We start from the raw sequence: 21,976 nt of genomic DNA on the forward strand, positions 1-21,976 counted from the left end.
AGAGACAGTAGATCTAGCTGGTCTGTCATAATATAATGGAGACAGTAGATCTAGCTGGTCTGTCATAATATAATAGAGACAGTAGATCTAGCTGGTCTGTCATAATATAATAGAGACAGTAGATCTAGCTGGTCTGTCATAATATAATAGAGACAGTAGATCTAGCTGGTCTGTCATAATATAATAGAGACAGTAGATCTAGCTGGTCTGTCATGTTATAATAGAGACAGTAGATCTAGCTGGTCTGTCATAATATAATAGAGACAGTAGATCTAGCTGGTCTGCCAAATTATAATAGAGACAGTAGATCTGGCCTGTCTTTCTTAATATAATAGAGACAGTAGATCTAGCTGGTCTGTCATAATATAATAGAGACAGTAGATCTAACTGGTCTGTCATAATATAATAGAGACAGTAGATCTAGCTGGTCTGTCATATATAATAGAGACAGTAGATCTAGCTGGTCTGTCATAATATAATAGAGACAGTAGATCTAGCTGGTCTGTCATAATTATAATAGAGACAGTAGATCTAGCTGGTCTGTCATGTTATAATAGAGACAGTAGATCTAGCTGGTCTGTCATAATATAATAGAGACAGTAGATCTAGCTGGTCTGTCATAATATAATAGAGACAGTAGATCTAGCTGGTCTGTCATAATATAATAGAGACAGTAGATCTAGCTGGTCTGTCATGTTATAATAGAGACAGTAGATCTAGCTGGTCTGTCATAATATAATAGAGAAAGAGACGGTTGATCTGGCTGGTCTGTCATACTATAATAGAGACAGTAGATCTATCTGGTCTGTCATAATATAATAGAGACAGTAGATCTAGCTGGTCTATCATAATATAATGGAGACAGTAGATCTAGCTGGTCTGTCATAATATAATAGAGACAGTAGATCTAGCTGGTCTGTCATAATATAATAGAGACAGTAGATCTAGCTGGTCTGTCATGGTATAATAGAGACAATAGATCTAGCTGGTCTGTCATGTTATAATAGAGACAGTAGATCTAGCTGGTCTGTCATAATTATAATAGAGACAGTAGATCTAGCTGGTTTGTCATAATATAATAGAGACAGTAGATCTAGCTGGTCTGTCATAATATAATAGAGACAGTAGATCTTGCTGGTCTGTCATAATATAATAGAGACAGTAGATCTAGCTGGTCTGTCATATACTAATAGAGACAGTAGATCTTGCTGGTCTGTCATAATATAATACAGACAGTAGATCGAGCTGGTCTGTCAAAATATATTAGAGACATTAGATCTTGCTGGTCTGTCATAATATAATAGAGACAGTAGATCGCTGGTCTGTCATATAATAATAGAGACTGTAGATCTAGCTGGTCTGTCATAATACAATAGAGACAGTAGATCTAGCTGGTCTGTCATATAATAATAGAGACAGTAGATCTAGCTGGTCTGTCATAATATAATACAGACAGTAGATCGAGCTGGTCTGTCATAATATAATAGAGACAGTAGATCTAGCTGGTCTGTCATAATATAATAGAGAAAGAGAAAGTAGATCTGGCTGGTCTGTCATAATATAATAGAGACAGTAGATCTTGCTGGTCTGTCATAATATAATAGAGACAGTAGATCTAGCTGGTCTGTCATAATATAATGGAGACAGTAGATTAGCTGGTCTGTCATAATATAATAGAGACAGTAGATCTAGCTGGTCTGTCATAATATAATAGAGACAGTAGATCTAGCTGGTCTGTCATAATATAATAGAGACAGTAGATCTAGCTGGTCTGTCATAATATAATAGAGACAGTAGATCTAGCTGGTCTGTCATAATATATAATAGAGACAGTAGATCTGGCTGGTCTGTCTTAATATAATAGAGACAGTAGATCTAGCTGGTCTGTCATAATATAATAGAGACAGTAGATCTAGCTGGTCTGTCATAATATAATAGAGACAGTAGAGCTAGCTGGTCTGTCATAATATAATAGAGACAGTAGATCTAGCTGGTCTGTCATAATATAATAGAGACAGTAGATCTAGCTGGTCTGTCATAATATAATAGAGACAGTAGATCTAGCTGGTCTGTCATAATATAATAGAGACAGTAGATCTAGCTGGTCTGCCATAATATAATGGAGACAGTAGATGTAGCTGGTCTGTCATGTTATAATAGAGACAGTAGATCTAGCTGGTCTGTCATAATATAATAGAGACAGTAGATCTAGCTGGTCTGTCATAATATAATGGAGAAAGAGACGGTACATCTGGCTGGTCTGTCAGGCTATAATAGAGACAGTAGATCTTGCTGGTCTGTCATAATATAATGGAGACAGTAGATGTAGCTGGTCTGTCATAATATAATAGAGACAGTAGATCTAGCTGGTCTGTCATAATATAATAGAGACAGTAGATCTAGCTGGTCTGTCATGTTATAATAGAGACAGTAGATCAAGCTGGTCTGTCATGGTATAATAGAGACAATAGATCTAGCTGGTCTGTAATGTTATAATAGAGACAGTAGATCTAGCTGGTCTGTCATGTTATAATAGAGACAGTAGATCTAGCTGGTCTGTCATAATATAATAGAGACAGTAGATCTAGCTGGTCTGCCATATTATAATAGACAGTAGATCTGGCCTGTCTTTCTTAAGATAATAGAGACAGTAGATCTAGCAGGTCTGTCATAATATAGAGACAGTAGATATAGCCGGTCTGTCAAAATACAATAGAGACAGTAGATCTAGCTGGTCTGTCATAATATAATAGAGACAGTAGATCTAGCTGGTCTGTCATAATATAATAGACAGTACATCTAGCTGGTCTGTCATATTATAATAGAGACAGTAGAGCTAGCTGGTCTGTCATGTTATAATAGAGACAGTAGATCTAGCTGGTCTGTCATAATATAATAGAGACAGTAGATCTAGCTGGTCTGTCATGTTATAATAGAGACAGTAGATCTAGCTGGTCTGTCATGTTATAATAGAGACAGTAGATCTAGCTGGTCTGTCATGTTATAATAGAGACAGTAGATCTAGCTGGTCTGTCAATATAATATAATAGAGACAGTAGATCTAGCTGGTCTGTCCAAATTATAATAGAGACAGTAGATCTATCTGGTCTGTCATAATATAATAGAGACAGGAGATCTAGCTGGTCTGTCATAATATAATAGAGACAGTAGATCTTGCTGGTCTGTCATAATATAATAGAGACAGTAGATCTAGCTGGTCTGTCATAATATAATAGAGACAGTAGATCTAGCTGGTCTGTCATAATATAATAGAGACAGTAGATCTAGCTGGTCTGTCATATTATAATAGAGACAGTAGATATAGCTGGTCTGTCATAATATAATAGAGACAGTAGATCTAGCTGGTCTGTCATAATATAATAGAGACAGTAGATCTAGCTGGTCTGTCATAATATAATAGAGACAGTAGATCTAGCTGGTCTGTCATAATATAATAGAGACAGTAGATGTAGCTGGTCTGTCATAATATAATAGAGACAGTAGATCTAGCTGGTCTGTCATAATATAATAGAGACAGTAGATCTAGCTGGTCTGTCATAATATAATAGAGAAAGAGACAGTAGATCTGGCTGGTCTGTCATAATATAATAGAGACAGTAGATCTAGCTGGTCTGTCATAATATAATGGAGACAGTAGATGTAGCTGGTCTGTCATAATATAATGGAGACAGTAGATCTAGCTGGTCTGTCATAATATAATAGAGACAGTAGATCTAGCTGGTCTGTCATAATATAATAGAGACAGTAGATCTAGCTGGTCTGTCATGTTATAATAGAGACAGTAGATCTAGCTGGTCTGTCAAATTATAATAGAGACAGTAGATCTGGCTGGTCTGTCATAATATAATAGAGACAGTAGATCTAGCTGGTCTGTCATAATATAATAGAGACAGTAGATCTAGCTGGTCTGTCATGTTATAATAGAGACAGTAGATCTAGCTGGTCTGTCATATTATAATAGAGACAGTAGATCTAGCTGGTCTGTCATAATATAATAGAGACAGTAGATCTAGCTGGTCTGACATAATTATAATAGAGACAGTAGATCGAGCTGGTCTGTCATAGTATAATAGAGACAGTAGATCTAGCTGGTCTGTCATATTATAATAGAGACAGTAGATCGAGCTGGTCTGTCATAATATAATAGAGACAGTAGATCTAGCTGGTCTGTCATAATATAATAGAGACAGTAGATCTAGCTGGTCTGTCATAATATAATAGAGACAGTAGATCTAGCTGGTCTGTCATAATATAATAGAGACAGTAGATCTAGCTGGTCTGTCATAATATAATAGAGAAAGAGACGGTAGATCAAGCTGGTCTGTCATGGTATAATAGAGACAGTAGATCTAGCTGGTCTGTCATAATATAATGGAGACAGTAGATCTAGCTGGTCTGTCATGTTATAATAGAGACAGTAGATCTAGCTGGTCTGTCATAATATAATAGAGACAGTAGATCTAGCTGGTCTGTCATAATATAATAGAGACAGTAGATCAAGCTGGTCTGTCATGGTATAATAGAGACAATAGATCTAGCTGGTCTGCAATGTTATAATAGAGACAGTAGATCTAGCTGGTCTGTCAAATTATAATAGAGACAGTAGATCTAGCCGGTCTGTCAAAATATAATAGAGACAGTAGATCTAGCTGGTCTGTCATAATATAATAGAGACAGTAGATCTAGCTGGTCTGTCATAATATAATAGACAGTACATCTAGCTGGTCTGTCATATTATAATAGAGACAGTAGATCTAGCTGGTCTGTCATAATTTAATAGAGACAGTAGATCTAGCTGGTCTGTCATAGTATAATAGAGACAGTCGATCTAGCTGGTCTGTCATATTATAATAGAGACAGTAGATCTAGCTGGTCTGTCATATTATAATAGAGACAGTAGATCTAGCTGGTCTGTCATAATATAATAGAGACAGTAGATCGAGCTGGTCTGTCAAAATACAATACAGACAGTAGATCGAGCTGGTCTGTCATAATGTAATAGAGACATTAGATCTAGCTGGTCTGTCATAATATAATAGAGAAAGAGACGGTACATCTGGCTGGTCTGTCATACTATAATAGAGACAGTAGATCTTGCTGGTCTGTCATAATATAATGGAGACAGTAGATGTAGCTGGTCTGCCATAATATAATGGAGACAGTAGATGTAGCTGGTCTGTCATAATATAATAGACAGTAGATCTAGCTGGTCTGTCATAATATAATAGAGACAGTAGATCAAGCTGGTCTGTCATGGTATAATAGAGACAATAGATCTAGCTGGTCTGCAATGTTATAATAGAGACAGTAGATCTAGCTGGTCTGCCAAATTATAATAGAGACAGTAGATCTGGCCTGTCTTTCTTAATATAATAGAGACAGTAGATCTAGCTGGTCTGTCATAATATAATAGAGACAGTAGATCTAACTGGTCTGTCATAATATAATAGACAGTACATCTAGCTGGTCTGTCATATTATAATAGAGACAGTAGAGCTAGCTGGTCTGTCATAAGATAATAGAGACAGTAGATCTAGCTGGTTTGACATAATTTAATAGAGACAGTAGATCGAGCTGGTCTGTCATAGTATAATAGAGACAGTCGATCTAGCTGGTCTGCCATATTATAATAGAGACAGTAGATCGAGGTGGTCTGTCATAATATAATAGAGACAGTAGATCTAGCTGGTCTGTCATAATATAATAGAGACAGTAGATCGAGCTGGTCTGTCAAAATACAATACAGACAGTAGATCGAGCTGGTCTGTCATAATGTAATAGAGACATTAGATCTAGCTGGTCTGTCATAATATAATAGAGAAAGAGACGGTACATCTGGCTGGTCTGTCATACTATAATAGAGACAGTAGATCTTGCTGGTCTGTCATAATATAATGGAGACAGTAGATGTAGCTGGTCTGCCATAATATAATGGAGACAGTAGATGTAGCTGGTCTGTCATAATATAATAGACAGTAGATCTAGCTGGTCTGTCATAATATAATAGAGACAGTAGATCAAGCTGGTCTGTCATGGTATAATAGAGACAATAGATCTAGCTGGTCTGCAATGTTATAATAGAGACAGTAGATCTAGCTGGTCTGCCAAATTATAATAGAGACAGTAGATCTGGCCTGTCTTTCTTAATATAATAGAGACAGTAGATCTAGCAGGTCTGTCATAATATAGAGACAGTAGATATAGCTGGTCTGTCAAAATACAATAGAGACAGTAGATCTAGCTGGTCTGTCATAATATAATAGAGACAGTAGATCTCGCTGGTCTGTCATAATGTAATAAAGACAGTAGATCAAGCTGGTCTGTCAAAATACAATACAGACAGTAGATCTAGCTGGTCTGTCATAATACAATAGAGACAGTAGAAACAACCATCCACTGTAACCTCACAATGCACACTTCAAAACAAATGAGAGCGAGAGGGAATGAAGGAAGGATAGAGGTAGGAAAGGAGTATGGTATGGACTTGTACACATCAATATCATAGGGATGTTACTAGATGACATCACATGCATAGATGAATATTAACCATTTACCTTACTGAAATGTCCGGGAGGGCCTTCGCCTGGGCTACGGCCATTTGCTTCAGTCTGGAGGGTTTCATGGCGGAAGTGAAAAAGTTTTTGCGGCTCCGGTGTCCGGGAGAAAGGCTGCCAGGAGGTTACTCCAGCTTCAGCCGGACTCTCTCAGTGTGGCAGACTATGAACCCAGAAGTTACTCCAGCAGGACTCCTCGGTGTGGCAGACTATGAACCCAGAAGTTACTCCAGCAGGACTCCCTCGGTGTGGCAGACTATGAACCCAGAAGCTACTCCAGCAGGACTCCCTCAGTGTGGCAGACTATGAACCCAGAAGCTACTCCAGCAGGACTCCCTCAGTGTGGCAGACTATGAACCCAGAAGCTACTCCAGCAGGACTCCCTCAGTGTGGCAGACTATGAACCCAGAAGCTACTCCAGCAGGACTCCCTCAGTGTGGCAGACTATGAACCTGGAAGCTACTCCAGCAGGACTCCCTCAGTGTGGCAGACTATGAACCCAGAAGCTACTCCAGCAGGACTCCCTCGGTGTGGCAGACTATGAACCCAGAAGCTACTCCAGCAGGACTCTCTCAGTGTGGCAGACTATGAACCCAGAAGCTACTCCAGCAGGACTCTCTCAGTGTGGCAGACTATGAACCCAGAAGTTACTCCAGCAGGACTCCCTCAGTGTGGCAGACTATGAACCCAGAAGCTACTCCAGCAGGACTCCCTCAGTGTGGCAGACTATGAACCTGGAAGCTACTCCAGCAGGACTCAGTGTGGCAGACTATGAACCTAGAAGCTACTCCAGCAGGACTCCCTCAGTGTGGCAGACTATGAACCCAGAAGCTACTCCAGCAGGACTCCCTCAGTGTGGCAGACTATGAACCTGGAAGCTACTCCAGCAGGACTCCCTCAGTGTGGCAGACTATGAACCTGGAAGCTACTCCAGCAGGACTCCCTCAGTGTGGCAGACTATGAACCCAGAAGCTACTCCAGCAGGACTCCCTCAGTGTGGCAGACTATGAACCCAGAAGTTACTCCAGCTTCAGCAGGACTCCCCCAGTGTGGCAGACTATGAACCCAGAAGTTACTCCAGCTTCAGCAGGACTCCCTCAGTGTGGCAGACTATGAACCCAGAAGTTACTCCAGCAGGACTCCCTCAGTGTGGCAGACTATGAACCCAGAAGTTACTCCAGCTTCAGCAGGACTCCCCCAGTGTGGCAGACTATGAACCCAGAAGTTACTCCAGCTTCAGCAGGACTCCCCCAGTGTAGCAGACTATGAACCCAGAAGTTACTCCAGCTTCAGCAGGACTCCCTCAGTGTGGCAGACTATGAACCCAGAAGTTACTCCAGCAGGACTCCCTCAGTGTGGCAGACTATGAACCCAGAAGTTACTCCAGCTTCAGCAGGACTCCCCCAGTGTGGCAGACTATGAACCCAGAAGTTACTCCAGCTTCAGCAGGACTCCCTCAGTGTGGCAGACTATGAACCCAGAAGTTACTCCAGCTTCAGCAGGACTCCCTCAGTGTGGCAGACTATGCAGTGGATTTCCGCACGCTAGAGAAGGAGGGTGCATGGAACCCGGAAGCACTGTTCTACACGTTCCTGCACGGATTATCGGAGGAAGTAAATGACGAGCTTGCAGCCTGGGAACTGCCAACAGATCTCGACTCACTCATCACCTTATCCATCCGTATCAATGGACGGCTACAGGAACTTAGGAGGGAGAAGAAGTTTGATTGCAGTCCCAATCGCTCACTCAAGGACTCCGGAAGTCCCAGAGAGGATCCGGGCTTACCCAAGTTCCTCAAAGAGCCTCCGAAGACTGCCGTTTTACCTCTTCCCGAGGCTGTCTCCAGCCGAACGTGTACGCAGACTTAACACCCTGAGTTGTCTGTATTGCGCTACTTCCGGTCATTTTGTGTCTACCTGCCCCTTCAAGAGACCTAGCTCATTTGTAGGAATGAGTACTCTGGTGAATCTTAAGGACAATTTTGCTTCTCACCCGTCTCCATGCTGTGGGGGGGGACCAGTCCAAGTCTCTCCAGGTACTCATCGACTCAGGGGCCGATATGAGTCTTATGGACCGATCAAGTCTATGCGAAGGAGGTGTCATGCTGCATGAGGTAAATGGTCACACCCAGATACTGACTGGTTTTCTGATCCAAGCCCTTTTTTCTTAATTTTTTTTAAAAAAGGTATCTGTGACCAACAGACTCATATCTGTATTCCCAGTTATGCAAAATACAAAGATTAGGGCCTGATGAACTTATTTCAATGGACAGATTTCCTTAAACTCGTTGATATTTTTGTTCAGTGTAGTATCAGTGGCCTTTTGAATGTCACCTATAGTTTTCCTTCTGTAAAGTAGAGATGGGTATTTGACTATGTATGGTAACATTCTACATTTCTGTCTTACACAGACAATGATTTAACATAAATCAGACATTAATTATTAACCAAATCAGTTTATTATGCATGAAGGAATCCCTTGCCTCGGTCTCTCTCTGCAGACACATACCCAACATTAAATACATGACGTGGCAGGAATTCAGCATAGTTCATCATTGTTGCACATGCTTTAATAAAATGATAGATATATTTACAAGCGACTTCTTTCCCAAATTTGAACATACCCCGATCCCACCCCACAGCACTTTCAATGTTCCTTTTGAAATTCACCCACATTAAAAAACAAAAAAAACATGGGGCTTTTGGCCAATACAACACAGAAATATATGGAATTCAACATTAACTACATAAATATGGCAGTAACACGGAGGTCTATATATATATATATATATATACATACAAGGTTGTGATGTGGGGAGTCTCTCTCAGACCAGAGCATGCCTTCATCTGATACCTCTAAAGCAGACTGCTCTTCAGAACACCTCAAAGATAAAGATATAATAAACAGGAAGGGTACAATAGTTTTACAAATCTCCCACTTGTTTTTTTCTTTTTTTTTCTTTTTTAGACTGGTCAGGATTTTAGTAGTATAAAACAAAATAAGGCACAATTAATACTTTGACCATTTCATGTCCTGGGGATTGTACAGACATCTAGTAGTGTGGCTTGGAAATGGTTGATTGATTAGAACTGTCTGTCAGCTGACCTTCCCTTTGTATTACCCAATCAATCAATCTGAGTGATTCTAAATGTGTTACTACCCCCCCCCACACACACAAATAGAATCACATGGAAACCCACAAACAGAACGACATGTTGACAGAGAGAACCTAGTAGTGTACACACTACCAACACACGAACATATAACTCCCCTCCCATTGCCTTTGGTTAGGCCACAGCACTGCCTTTTCAATTGGGGAAAGTTAAACAAATGTTGTTTTCTTCAACAAAAGTCTCACAGGCAATCGATTAATTGATTGATAAGGTTCAAATCGAATGCTAAAGCAGTTGAGAGGGAGAAGAACAAAACTAAAAGCTCTCCCTTTCCACCCAGTCTTCTCTGACCATCACAACCTCTCAGCTTGACAACCACTCTGCTTCTGTTTACATGAAGAGAACCGTGACATCACAAGGAAAATTCTAGCATTCTAGCAATGTTTTGTTTCTTTTCCTTTCTCAGATATTGAAACAGCACAAAACCAAGTTAATGTCCTTCAAATCCCACCTGAAACAGTTTGTCAACATTGGTTTCTGTTGGTGGTGATCTGTATGATGGAGGAGTCAGTTCAGAGCCCGCCCACCGGACCATCCAATCAGAGGAGGACGAATGGCTGGGGAGAGGGGGCGGGGGAGAGGGGGCGGGGGAGAGAGGGGCGGGGGAGAGAGGGGCAGGCGGGCGCTGGCAGCTGTTTGGGGCTTTGGTTGGTGGTGTGAACAGAGCAGAACAGAACAACAGTTCAGTCATGTTTCAGGTGGTCCTTGATGTCCTCTTCATCTGTGTATTCTGAAGGCTCATCCCCAGGCTTTAACAGTCGACCAACATAATCATATTTTTCTGAAATGAGAGATCACAAGGGTCAAATCAAACTGCACTCTGAATTCTCATCTTCAATGGGCTTCAATATAGCCATACATATACATCTTTATAGCCTACATGTCTTCATATCCAAACATACAGTACCTTTATAGCCTACATGTCTTCATATCCAAACATACAGTACCAGTCAAACGTTTGGATGCACCTACTCATTCAAGGGTTTTTCAACATTGTAGAATAATAGTGAAGACATCAAACTATGAAATAACACATGGAATCATGTAGTAACCACAAACATGGCATTCTCTCAACCAGCTTTACCTGGATTGCTTTTCCAACAGTCTTGAGTTCCCATATATGCTGAGCACTTGTTGGCTGATTTTTCTTCACTCTGCGGTCCAACTCATCCCATCCCAAACCATTTCAATTGGGTTGAGGTTGGCCGATTGTGGAGGCTGGGTCATCTGATGCAGCACTCCCATCACTCTCCTTCTTGGTCAATTAGCCCTTACACAGCCTGGAGTAGTGGTGTTTTTTTTCCATGATAAAAAACAATGATAGTCCCACTAAGCACAAACCAGACGGGATGGCGTATCGCTGCAGAATGCTGTGGTAGCCATACTGGTTAAGTGTGCCTTGAATTCTAAATAAATCACAGTGTCACCAGCAAAGCACCATCACACCTCCTCCTCCATGCTTCACGGTGGAATTCACACATGCGGAGATCATCTGTTCACCTACTATGCGTCTCAAAGACACGGCAGTTGGAACCAAACATCTCAAATTTAGACCATAGGACATTTCCACCGGTCTAATGTCCATTGCTTGTGTTTCTTGGCCCAAGCATGTCTCTTCTTCTTATTGGTGTTCTTTAGTAGGGGTTTCTTTGCAGCAATTTGACCATGAAGGCCGGATTCACGCAGTCTCCTCTGAACAGTTGCGGTAGAGATGTGTCTGTTACTTGAAATCTGAAGCATTTCTTTGGGCTGCAATCAGAGGCTAGTAACTCTGCATCAGAGGTAACTCTGGGTCTTCCTTTCCTGTGGCGGTCCTTACTAGAGCCAGTTTCATCATAGAGCTTCATGGTTTTTGCAACCGGACTTGAAGAAACTGTCAAAGTTCTTGACATTTTCTAGATTGACTGACCTTCATGTCTTAAAGTAATGATGGACTGTCGTTTCTCTTTGCTTATTTGAGCTGTTCTTGCCAATATATGGACTTGGTCTTTTACCCAATAGGGCTATCTTATATATACCACCCCTACCTTGTCACAACACAACTGATTGGCTCAAACACATTATGAAGGAAAGAAATTCCACAAATTAACAAGGCACACCTGTTAATTGAAATACATTCCAGGTGACTACCTCATGAAGCTGGTTGAGAGAATGCCAAGAGTGTGCAAAACTGTCATCTAGGCAAAGGGTGGCTAGTTTGAAGAATCTCACATAAAATATATTTTGAATTGTATAACACTTTTCTGGTTAATACATGATTCCATGTGTAATTTAATAGTTTTGTCTTCACTATTATTCTACAATGTAAAAAAATTAAGATAAACCCTCAAATGAGTAGGTGTCCAAACTTTTGACTGGTACTGTATGTTTCATATCTTTTATAACATACCCATGAACTGCATCTCCCACTCTCTGACTGACTCCATCTGAACAGCGTTGAGGTCTGACAGGTCATCATAGTCCTCCCTCAAGGCATCTTTCTCCAAACAGAACGTGGCCAGACCCCTCGATGCATCCCGGCCCGCAAAGATACCATAAGGACCGTCTGTAGGGAGAGAGACAGTATATTAAACAGAATATATACCTACTGAATTTAACTACGGATCAGTTCTATAAGGACCGTCTGTAGGGAGAGAGACGGTTCAGTAAACAGAATCTACACCTAACTGTATGGTTCAGTTCTAGAAAGACCATCTGTAGGGAGAAGCAGTGCAGTAAACAGAATACGGTTCTATTAAAGAAATGACACGAGGCGACCCACGCGACTCCGCGGAGGCGGCGACCCACGCGACTCCGCGGAGGCGGCGACCCACGCGACTCCGCGGCGGCGACCCACGCGACTCCGCGGAGGCGGCGGCCCACGCGACTCCGCGGAGGCGGCGACCCACGCGACCCCGCGGAGGCGGCGACCCACGCGACTCCGCGGAGGCGGCGACCCACGCGACTCCGCGGAAGCGGCGGCGACCCACGTGACTCCGCGGGCCCACGTGACTCCGCGGAGGCGGCCCACGTGACTCCGCGGAGGCGGCCCACGTGACTCCGCGGGCGGCGGCCCACGTGACTCCGCGGAGCGGCCACGTGACTCCGCGGGCGGCCCACGTGACTCCGCGGAGGCGGCCCACGTGACTCCGCGGAGGCGGCGGCCCACGTGACTCCGCGGAGGCGGCGGCCCACGTGACTCCGCGGAGGCGGCGGCCCACGTGACTCCGCGGAGGCGGCGGCCCACGTGACTCCCGCGGAGGCGGCGGCCCACGTGACTCCGCGGAGGCGGCCCACGTGACTCCGCGGAGGCGGCCCACGTGACTCCACGGAGGCGGCCCACGTGACTCCACGGAGGCGGCCCACGTGACTCCACGGAGGCGGCCCACGTGACTCCACGGAGGCGGCGGCGCCCACGTGACTCCACGGAGGCGGCGGCGACCCACGTGACTCCACGGAGGCGACCCACGTGACTCCACGGAGGCGACCCACGTGACTCCACGGAGGCGGCGGCGACCCACGTGGCTAGAAACGCTGGTTACAAGAGGTTAGCTAAAAAAAAATGCACGTTTATTCGTTTTCAAAAACACGCTATTTGTATGTGCAACGTCCCACATGCTTCCTCGTGAATTTGCTACACCCCCACTAGAGAGCTAAAGTTAGCTAGACTAGCTAGTCTAACTAAAACTGCTGGGGGAAAACTCAGTGATGGAGCCTTCTGGAAAGGGGATCGAGACCACTGCCACATAGTAACAACCAATTTAGGGGTTGAATTCAAATAGTAGCATTTCAAGCCTTTGTGCGAGGGGAGGATGTATTGGCAGACTTGCCAAAAGCCTCCTTCACCAGTTAGCTAGCTAGTTTTAATCTTCAAGAGGCTAGGTAAAAAGCCTCAAATTCTGGCCTTCGCATCCCTGTTAAAGTCTATGGTCGACCAAATCCGCGATGCAACAGCCCTGGGTCTCAGATCGGTGGTTGTGGAGAAAGACAAGAACACTATATGGGAGGGTGCATGAGACCTTGTCTTCGGAAGTCCGGAGAGCTGGTTGGGGAAGACAGGGAGAGATGTGTTGACCTCAGTCCTATACAGCTCCAAAATCATCTGAATCGTTGTGGATGAAGTTCATATGACCTACATATGGTATGAACAATGACCTTGAACTGTACCTCAACAATATAGAATGGCACAGTGATGGATATATGTAATGTCGGAATGGAAATTATAGTGATGACACACCAATGACAGCAGATTGGAAGTAATTTACAACTGTAAATGAGTAAGAGGTGTGTGTGCATGATAGGCCTATAAGACATTAAGTAGACTAAATACAGTGATGGACCATTAAGTAGACTAAATACAGTGATGGACCATTAAGTAGACTAAATACAGTGATGGACCATTAAGTAGACTAAATACAGTGATGGACCATTAAGTAGACTAAATACAGTGATGGACCATTAAGTAGAGTAAATACAGTGATGGACCATTAAGTAGACCAAATACAGTGATGGACCATTAAGTCGACTAAATACAGTGATGGACCATTAAGTAGACCAAATACAGTGATGGACCATTAAGTAGACTAAATACAGTGATGGACCATTAAGTAGACTAAATACAGTGATGGACCATTAAGTAGACTAAATACAGTGATGGACCATTAAGTAGACTAAATACAGTGATGGACCATTAAGTAGACTAAATACAGTGATGGACCATTAAGTAGACTAAATACAGTGATGGACCATTAAGTAGACTAAATACAGTGATGGACCATTAAGTAGACTAAATACAGTGATGGACCATTAAGTAGACTAAATACAGTGATGGACCATTAAGTAGACTAAATACAGTGATGGACCATTAAGTAGACTAAATACAGTGATGGACCATTAAGTAGACTAAATACAGTGATGGACCATTAAGTAGAGTAAATACAGTGATGGACCATTAAGTAGACTAAATACAGTGATGGACCATTAAGTAGACTAAATACAGTGATGGACCATTAAGTAGAGTAAATACAGTGATGGACCATTAAGTAGAGTAAATACAGTGATGGACCATTAAGTAGACTAAATACAGTGATGGACCATTAAGTAGACTAAATACAGTGATGGACCATTAAGTAGACTAAATACAGTGATGGACCATTAAGTCGACTAAATACAGTGATGGACCATTAAGTAGCATTAAGTAGACTAAATACAGTAAATACAGTGATGGACCATTAAGTAGCCTAATACAGTGATGGACCATTAAGTAGACTAAATACAGTGATGGACCATTAAAGTAGACTATATACAGTGATGGACCATTAAGTAGACTAAATACAGTGATGGACCATTAAGTAGACTAAATACAGTGATGGACCATTAAGTAGACTAAATACAGTGATGGACCATTACGTAGACTAAATACAGTGATAGAAGTGCAACATAAAACCCCTGAATGAGTAGGTGTACAAACTGTTGACTGGTACTGTATATAAATCAAATAGCATAGTACACAAACCAAAACATTTCAAATGTTCAAATCAAAAGGCACAGAAAACGTGGACCCGAACCAAACTTCAGAACCACTGGACAGCAACATAATAAACTAAAGCATTGATCATTGGGAACGAGATCAGAATAACTGCTTTGATCCATAACTGTAATAATTCAAGAAGGTAGCATAGCCTATGAAACTAACTCTGTTCAAATCAAAAGTCCTGATTAATAATGACATTAGTAACGCAGCCACATCCCCGTTCCCGGTGCCGACACATTCAGAAATCTAAATATCATTTTCAAAGATGCAATATTCATGAACATTGTAAGGAGAACAAAAACTACTTAGCCTACATTTGAACACCACCACAGTAGCTTTGGGTATCTTCCCAGTTAAGTAGCCTAGTTTTGTTGTTGGCTACATCACTCGCAGCCCACCTCTTCCAATATATTGTGGGAAAGTGCACATCTAATCCTACTCGATGAAGAGCGGAGATAAGCACAACATCCTGGCATTTAAACCATACTAGATGAAATGTTGCATACTATAAAACATTTATTTTGGCATACTGAGAATGTGTCATGCGCAATTGCGTTGTTTCCCGCTATTGGTTGATCCTCCTCATATCTGATCCATCAGCTGTTGTCATACACATTTAGGCTTTGGCATCAGGCATTTAAAGTATATTTGATTTTTAAAAGGTCACATTTAAACAAAATTATTTTGCATACTCTAACAACCTACTATTTAGAACGCAAGTATGGGTATTCGGACACATCCAGAGAGAGTGATAAGAATAGTCTGGTTCAGGAAGGGAATGTCTATAGGTTTTCTTCAAGTACTGCAAGAAGTAGTGCCAGAGGTGGTTTGGTTTGACTTAACATCAGAAGCTCCTGTAGGTGTCTGTGGCGATGTCTGCCCACTTGCCCTTCAGCACAGGCATCATGACCCCCAGCACGGCCTGTACATTGAAACACCCCTCTCTCGCTCTTCTCTCCACTTGTCCTGCTGTAGGACACAGAGAATATGAAGGTAGTTTCTGCAAGAGGATGTTGTGGGACCCAAGCCAGCCGCCACTAACATAACAGGTGTGCCACAAATGGCTTGGCTGGCTAGGCTACCTAGACCTTTTCATTCCATTATTGACTGAAATTAACCTAACATAGTGACGACATATAACATATTGAATTTGGCCTTTACTACAATATCCCATAGAAACTAATTGAACAACACATTCAGAAATGGCAAAAAAGAGTCAAAAAATAAGGTTAACTGTCTGTCCTATATATAGGAGATCGGAAAGCTCAGGAAATATGCGTTTTCTAGACACAATTAACCCCTTATTTTTGCTGGCACAAAACTACTTCCATTAGTTTGTGTGGGTTACCCTCATACAGGTCCCGTGACACTCGTAAAGCTAAACAGAGAACATCATGTTCGTCAGAGTCTCCCCTTTCCAGAGAGTGGTCACAACAGTTTGTCGGTCAAACCACTCATATGCAACAGACATTTTTGTGAGAAAATGATGTCTCTTGGTCTGACAAACACCGCTTTAGCTCTGCTACCTTTCACCACAGATGTGGAAGGCCGACATTGGCGGATGGGGTGGATTGACACGCAGCCCATGAAGATCTCTAGTTTAAAAGGATGGATTGATTTTTAAATGTTACTTAGGTGCGTCAATAGACTCAAGGATTAATTGATGGAAATACTCGTCCATGACGTCACCGCCACGCTTATCAGTCTATAGGTTGATTTGCATAATGTAGTGGAATTAACTTGGCGTGTGTGTATTTTGATGAGTCTACATAATGACTAACACATCACACAGCCTATTTTGAGAGGGATTTCTCCTGCAGCTCCTCAGCTGGTTGCTGCTGGAGCCAATTTCCTTGTTTCAGCCCATTCATTGCACAACAATGCTAAACGTAATCGTGTGTTAAAAACAGTTTTGGTGCACAATTAAAGGAGCTACTCCTGCTATTTCTATTTGTCAACTGGTAGCCTAATTGAAGTGTGCCTCACATTCACGTGAATGCAATAGGCTATCAGCGCGTCCCCACCACTTTACAATGTGAGCTGGAGGCAGTATGCATTTCAAAAACATAGGCCTACTTAATTGTTTGAAACCTGAATGTTTTACTTCATATTACGAGGCATGTCTTGCCTTGCTTCAAAGTAGCCTATAGGCAAATCCCACCATGGAAACGTGGAGGTAATTATATTATAAACACTTAAAGTTTGGGGAAGCTTACAATTTATCCTACCATTTCTATCGATCTGTAGTTACGATTTTCAAATTAGCATTTTCGTGGAAGTTTCATTTCAATGATAACGTTATCATTTTTCAAAATCAATGTCACGTGGTTAATCATAAAAATCAGAAGTAAAATAAAATCCAAAAGATAAAAAAATCAACTAATGTGAGATCAGCCTCTGCCATATAGACACACTGTGATTCACTGGAGGCTAAAGAAATGAGCGCATAAATACTGCTGAGCCATCATTCTGGAGACACACACCATATCTTCACCACACCCCTCCCTATTCTGGAGAGACGCACCATATCTTCACCACACCCCTCCCCATTCTGGAGAGACGCACCATATCTTCACCACACCCCTCCCCATTCTGGAGAGACACACCATATCTTCACCACACCCCTCCCCATTCTGGAGAGACACACCATATCTTCACCACACCCCTCCCCATTCTGGAGAGACGCACCATATCTTCACCACACCCCTCCCCATTCTGGAGAGACACACCATATCTTCACCACACCCCTCCCCATTCTGGAGAGACACACCATATCTTCACCACACCCCTCCCCATTCTGGAGAGACGCACCATATCTTCACCACACCCCTCCCCAATATGGAGAGACGCACCATATCTTCACCACACCCCTCCCCAATCTGGAGAGACGCACCATATCTTCACCACACCCCTCCCCATTCTGGAGAGATGCACCATATCTTCACCACACCCCTCCCCATTCTGGAGACACACCATATCTTCACCACACCCCTCCCCAATATGGAGAGATGCACCATATCTTTACCACACCCCTCCCCATTCTGGAGAGATGCACCATATCTTCACCACACCCCTCCCCATTCTGGAGAGACACCCCATATCTTCACCACACCCCTCCCCAATATGGAGAGATGCACCATATCTTTACCACACCCCTCCCCATTCTGGAGAGACGCACCATATCTTCACCACACCCCTCCCCAATATGGAGAGACGCACCATATCTTCACCACACCCCTCCCCATTCTGGAGAGACACCATATCTTCACCACACCCCTCCCCAATCTGGAGAGACACTATATATCTTCACCACACCCCTCCCCATTCTGGAGAGATGCACCATATCTTCACCACACCCCTCCCCATTCTGGAGAGACACAATATATCTTCACCACACCCCTCCCCAATCTGGAGAGACGCACCATATCTTCACCACACCCCTCCCCAATCTGGAGAGACGCACCATATCTTCACCACACCCCTCCCCATTCTGGAGAGATGCACCATATCTTCACCACACCCCTCCCCATTCTGGAGAGACACTATATATCTTCACCACACCCCTCCCCAATCTGGAGAGATGCACCATATTTTTACCACACCCCTCCCCAATCTGGAGACACACACCATATCTTCACCACACCCCTCCCCATTCTGGAGAGACACTATATGCGCTGTTTAGAATGGAGCTTTGCCTCAAATCGCTTTCATTAAGAATCGCTTCATTACAGGAGTTGCATGTTCTGTTAAGATACATTACTATACTCTGATTTCACACTCTGATTTCATACTCTGATGTGATTTCTGTCATTCTGAGCACCATGGGTGGACACCCTAATGGGTTACTCTGAGCACCATGGGTGGACGCCCTAATGGGTTACTCTGAGCACCATGGGTGGACGCCCTAATGGGTTACTCTGAGCACCATGGGTGGACGCCCTAATCAGGTTACTCTGAGCACCATGGGTGGACGCCCTAATCAGGTTACTCTGAGCACCATGGGTGGACGCCCTAATCAGGTTACTCTGAGCACCATGGGTGGACGCCCTAATCAGGTTACTCTGAGCACCATGGATGGACGCCCTAATCAGGTTACTCTGAGCACCATTGGTTTCACGCCTAATGGGTTACTCTGAGCACCATTGGTTACACGCCCTAATGGGTTACTCTGAGCACCATTGGTTACACGCCCTAATGGGTTACTCTGAGCACCATTGGTTACACGCCCTAATGGGTTACTCTGAGCACCATTGGTTACACGCCCTAATGGGTTACTCTGAGCACCATTGGTTACACACCCTAATGGGTTACTCTGGCGTCCACCCATGGTGCTCAGAGTAACCTGATTTGGTTACACAGCCAATGCATAGGAGTCCGGTAAATTTCTCAAATGGCTGGTAAATTAAAATCTTCCCGGTCACATTGTCCGGCACCACATTTTCCTAAAGGAGGGTCTCAAGTTGGAAAAGCTCATAGCCCACTGACTGTGAGTGTTTTACAATGTTACGGTTGGAAAACTGTCCCATGGACATCAAAAAAAATATGTTCACTATTTACAGGAGTTGAACTATCCATAAACATGCTACTATGAGGCTGAACAAGAATTGTCCCACTGCACCAGGCTAGAGGGATGAAAGACAGCACACTCATGGGGCGGCAGCGTAGCCTAGTGGTTAGAGCTTTGGACTAGTAACCGGAAGGTTGCGAGTTCAAACCCCCGAGCTGACAAGGTACAAATCTGTCGTTCTGCCCCTGAACAGGCAGTTAACCCACTGTTCCTAGGCCGTCATTGAAAATAAGAATTTGTTCTTAGCTCAGCAAGTTTTGTGGAGCGATAGATAGGTAACGATGCTTTGAGGGTGTCAGTTGTTGATGTGTGCAGAGGGTCCCTGGTTCAAGCCCAGGTAGGGGTGAGGAGAGGGACGGAAGCTATACAGTCACTATAACTCTAGCTTCATGTACATATAACCTCAATTACCTCGACTAACCAGTGCCCCGCACATTGATTCTGTGCTGTTACCCCTGTATAAAGCCTCACTTTTGTTATTTTTCTGCTGCTCTTTAATTATTTGTTATCGACCATAACACTTATTTTTCTTAAAACTGCATTGTTAGATACATGTTTGGTTACCTTTCCACTCCTACGAGACTAGCTCGCTAGATGGATGATGTAAATGGATTTATGATCATGATTACATAAGTGGGGTTGATGGGTGGGTCCGCCAGCCAAGTTAAAGGGTCCTTCAGTGGCCAACAGCTACGAGCCGAGCTAATGTTAGCTAGCAATCTTCTACAGCTGATCAGCTAGGCCTAGTCCACAGCATTAATCTTCAGAATATGGCTCGTATAGGACAACCTAACAACGTTAGTTAACTAGCTGTGTAACTTGATATGATCTCAAAAACAGTTCTGATATTTAGCAGTATAATAATTTAGCTAACTGGCAAAGTTGTTTGCTACCTAGCAACCTGGCTTTAAAAACGGACGTGGTTTAGCGCTATCTAGCACAGGGGCTTGGTTTTTCCGCACGCCTTTGGGGATAACTAGTTAACTAGCTTGTTTTCGTGGTCCCCACTTCAGCTAACGCCGATCAGTCTGTCTAGCTAACAACCTAGTTTAGATGTAACTACATAACAGGTAGCGTAGATAGCTAGTTAGCTTAACCACCTTGTAAACAAGCGTGTCTAACGTTAACATACTGCTACAAACTAGAAGACACTGCTTGCACAGACAAAAACCATGTAAATGAAAAGTGCCAGATTAACTACCGTGCAAAATTAAATCACTAAAATAACTTGCTGTAACTGAGTTAGTTAGCTAGCCGAAGCTGGCTATTGCGCCCAAATAACCGATGCCATCGTCATGTGTGTTGGTCTAGACTGGTGCCAGACACAGTTGCTAAGCTACAATGCCTCGCTAACTAGTGTGCTCTTTCCCATTCACCGATTCCTACCTCGACCATAAAACTTTTTTCCGGTGGTAACATCGAACACTTTCATATTGACTGCCATCATGATCCGGGGGTTTTGCAGTCCATCGTATTCCCCAAGTTGCTCCAAAGTGAAATCACGTCTTCTCATCTTCGGCAGAGACGAGGCCTCGCTTCCCTGGGCCTCGTCAGCACCAATCCGTTTACCCCATCGCCGATAAATAACATAGCAGATGGTAACCACTACAACTAAAATACTTAAATTTAACAACATCCCGCCAAGACTGAACCCGTCCGACTCATCTGAAGTTGTCTGCCCGCCACTAGTATCAACAGCTCCAGTCGACCTGTCGCCGTCGTCCGCCATACTGTCGATAGAGCCGAACACAAAGACCCGCCCACCTGGGGCTCCTCGTCACATATGATTGGCCGGAGTCAATCATTCAAGGAGCAGCACAATAACACCAGCAAGACAACAATGGGCTTTTGTTGAAATGATAGCGAAAAGTCGTGTGTTTCTCGGCCAGAGATTAGTTGCACGGAGAAAGCAATGCGCGGTTTCTTAACGGCATAGCCATTTAGAGTAAGGATTAAGTTATTGTGAAATAATATGACAACAATAGCCCAGTTTGTGCCCATGGCCTTTAATAAGGTGCATATGCTGAGAATCTTTCTCACGAACAATAATTCCTGGTCAATTCGCCTAATAATATGGGTCAATCGTAGCACAAACCCATTACTTTACTTTACACATCCACTAAAACATGGGATCGTTTCAAATCTGGTA

General features: G+C 43.1%; 1 protein-coding gene across 1 annotated transcript; it reads right to left on the reverse strand.

Annotated features, from left to right (window-relative positions):
- Positions 1-9,010: 9,010 nt before the first annotated feature.
- Positions 9,011-21,630, reverse strand: LOC118368014 (membrane-associated progesterone receptor component 2). Its single transcript, XM_035751709.2, has 3 exons — positions 21,214-21,630; positions 12,138-12,293; positions 9,011-10,529 (listed from the first exon to the last, which is right to left on the reverse strand). The coding sequence occupies exons 1-3, from the start codon at positions 21,554-21,556 to the stop codon at positions 10,432-10,434; spliced, it is 597 nt and encodes a 198-aa protein (XP_035607602.1). The 5' UTR covers positions 21,557-21,630; the 3' UTR covers positions 9,011-10,431.
- Between the last annotated feature and the right edge of the window lie 346 nt (positions 21,631-21,976).

Source organism: Oncorhynchus keta, unplaced genomic scaffold, assembly GCF_023373465.1.
Source record: "Oncorhynchus keta strain PuntledgeMale-10-30-2019 unplaced genomic scaffold, Oket_V2 Un_contig_26638_pilon_pilon, whole genome shotgun sequence".
Taxonomy (NCBI): Eukaryota; Metazoa; Chordata; class Actinopteri; order Salmoniformes; family Salmonidae; genus Oncorhynchus; species Oncorhynchus keta.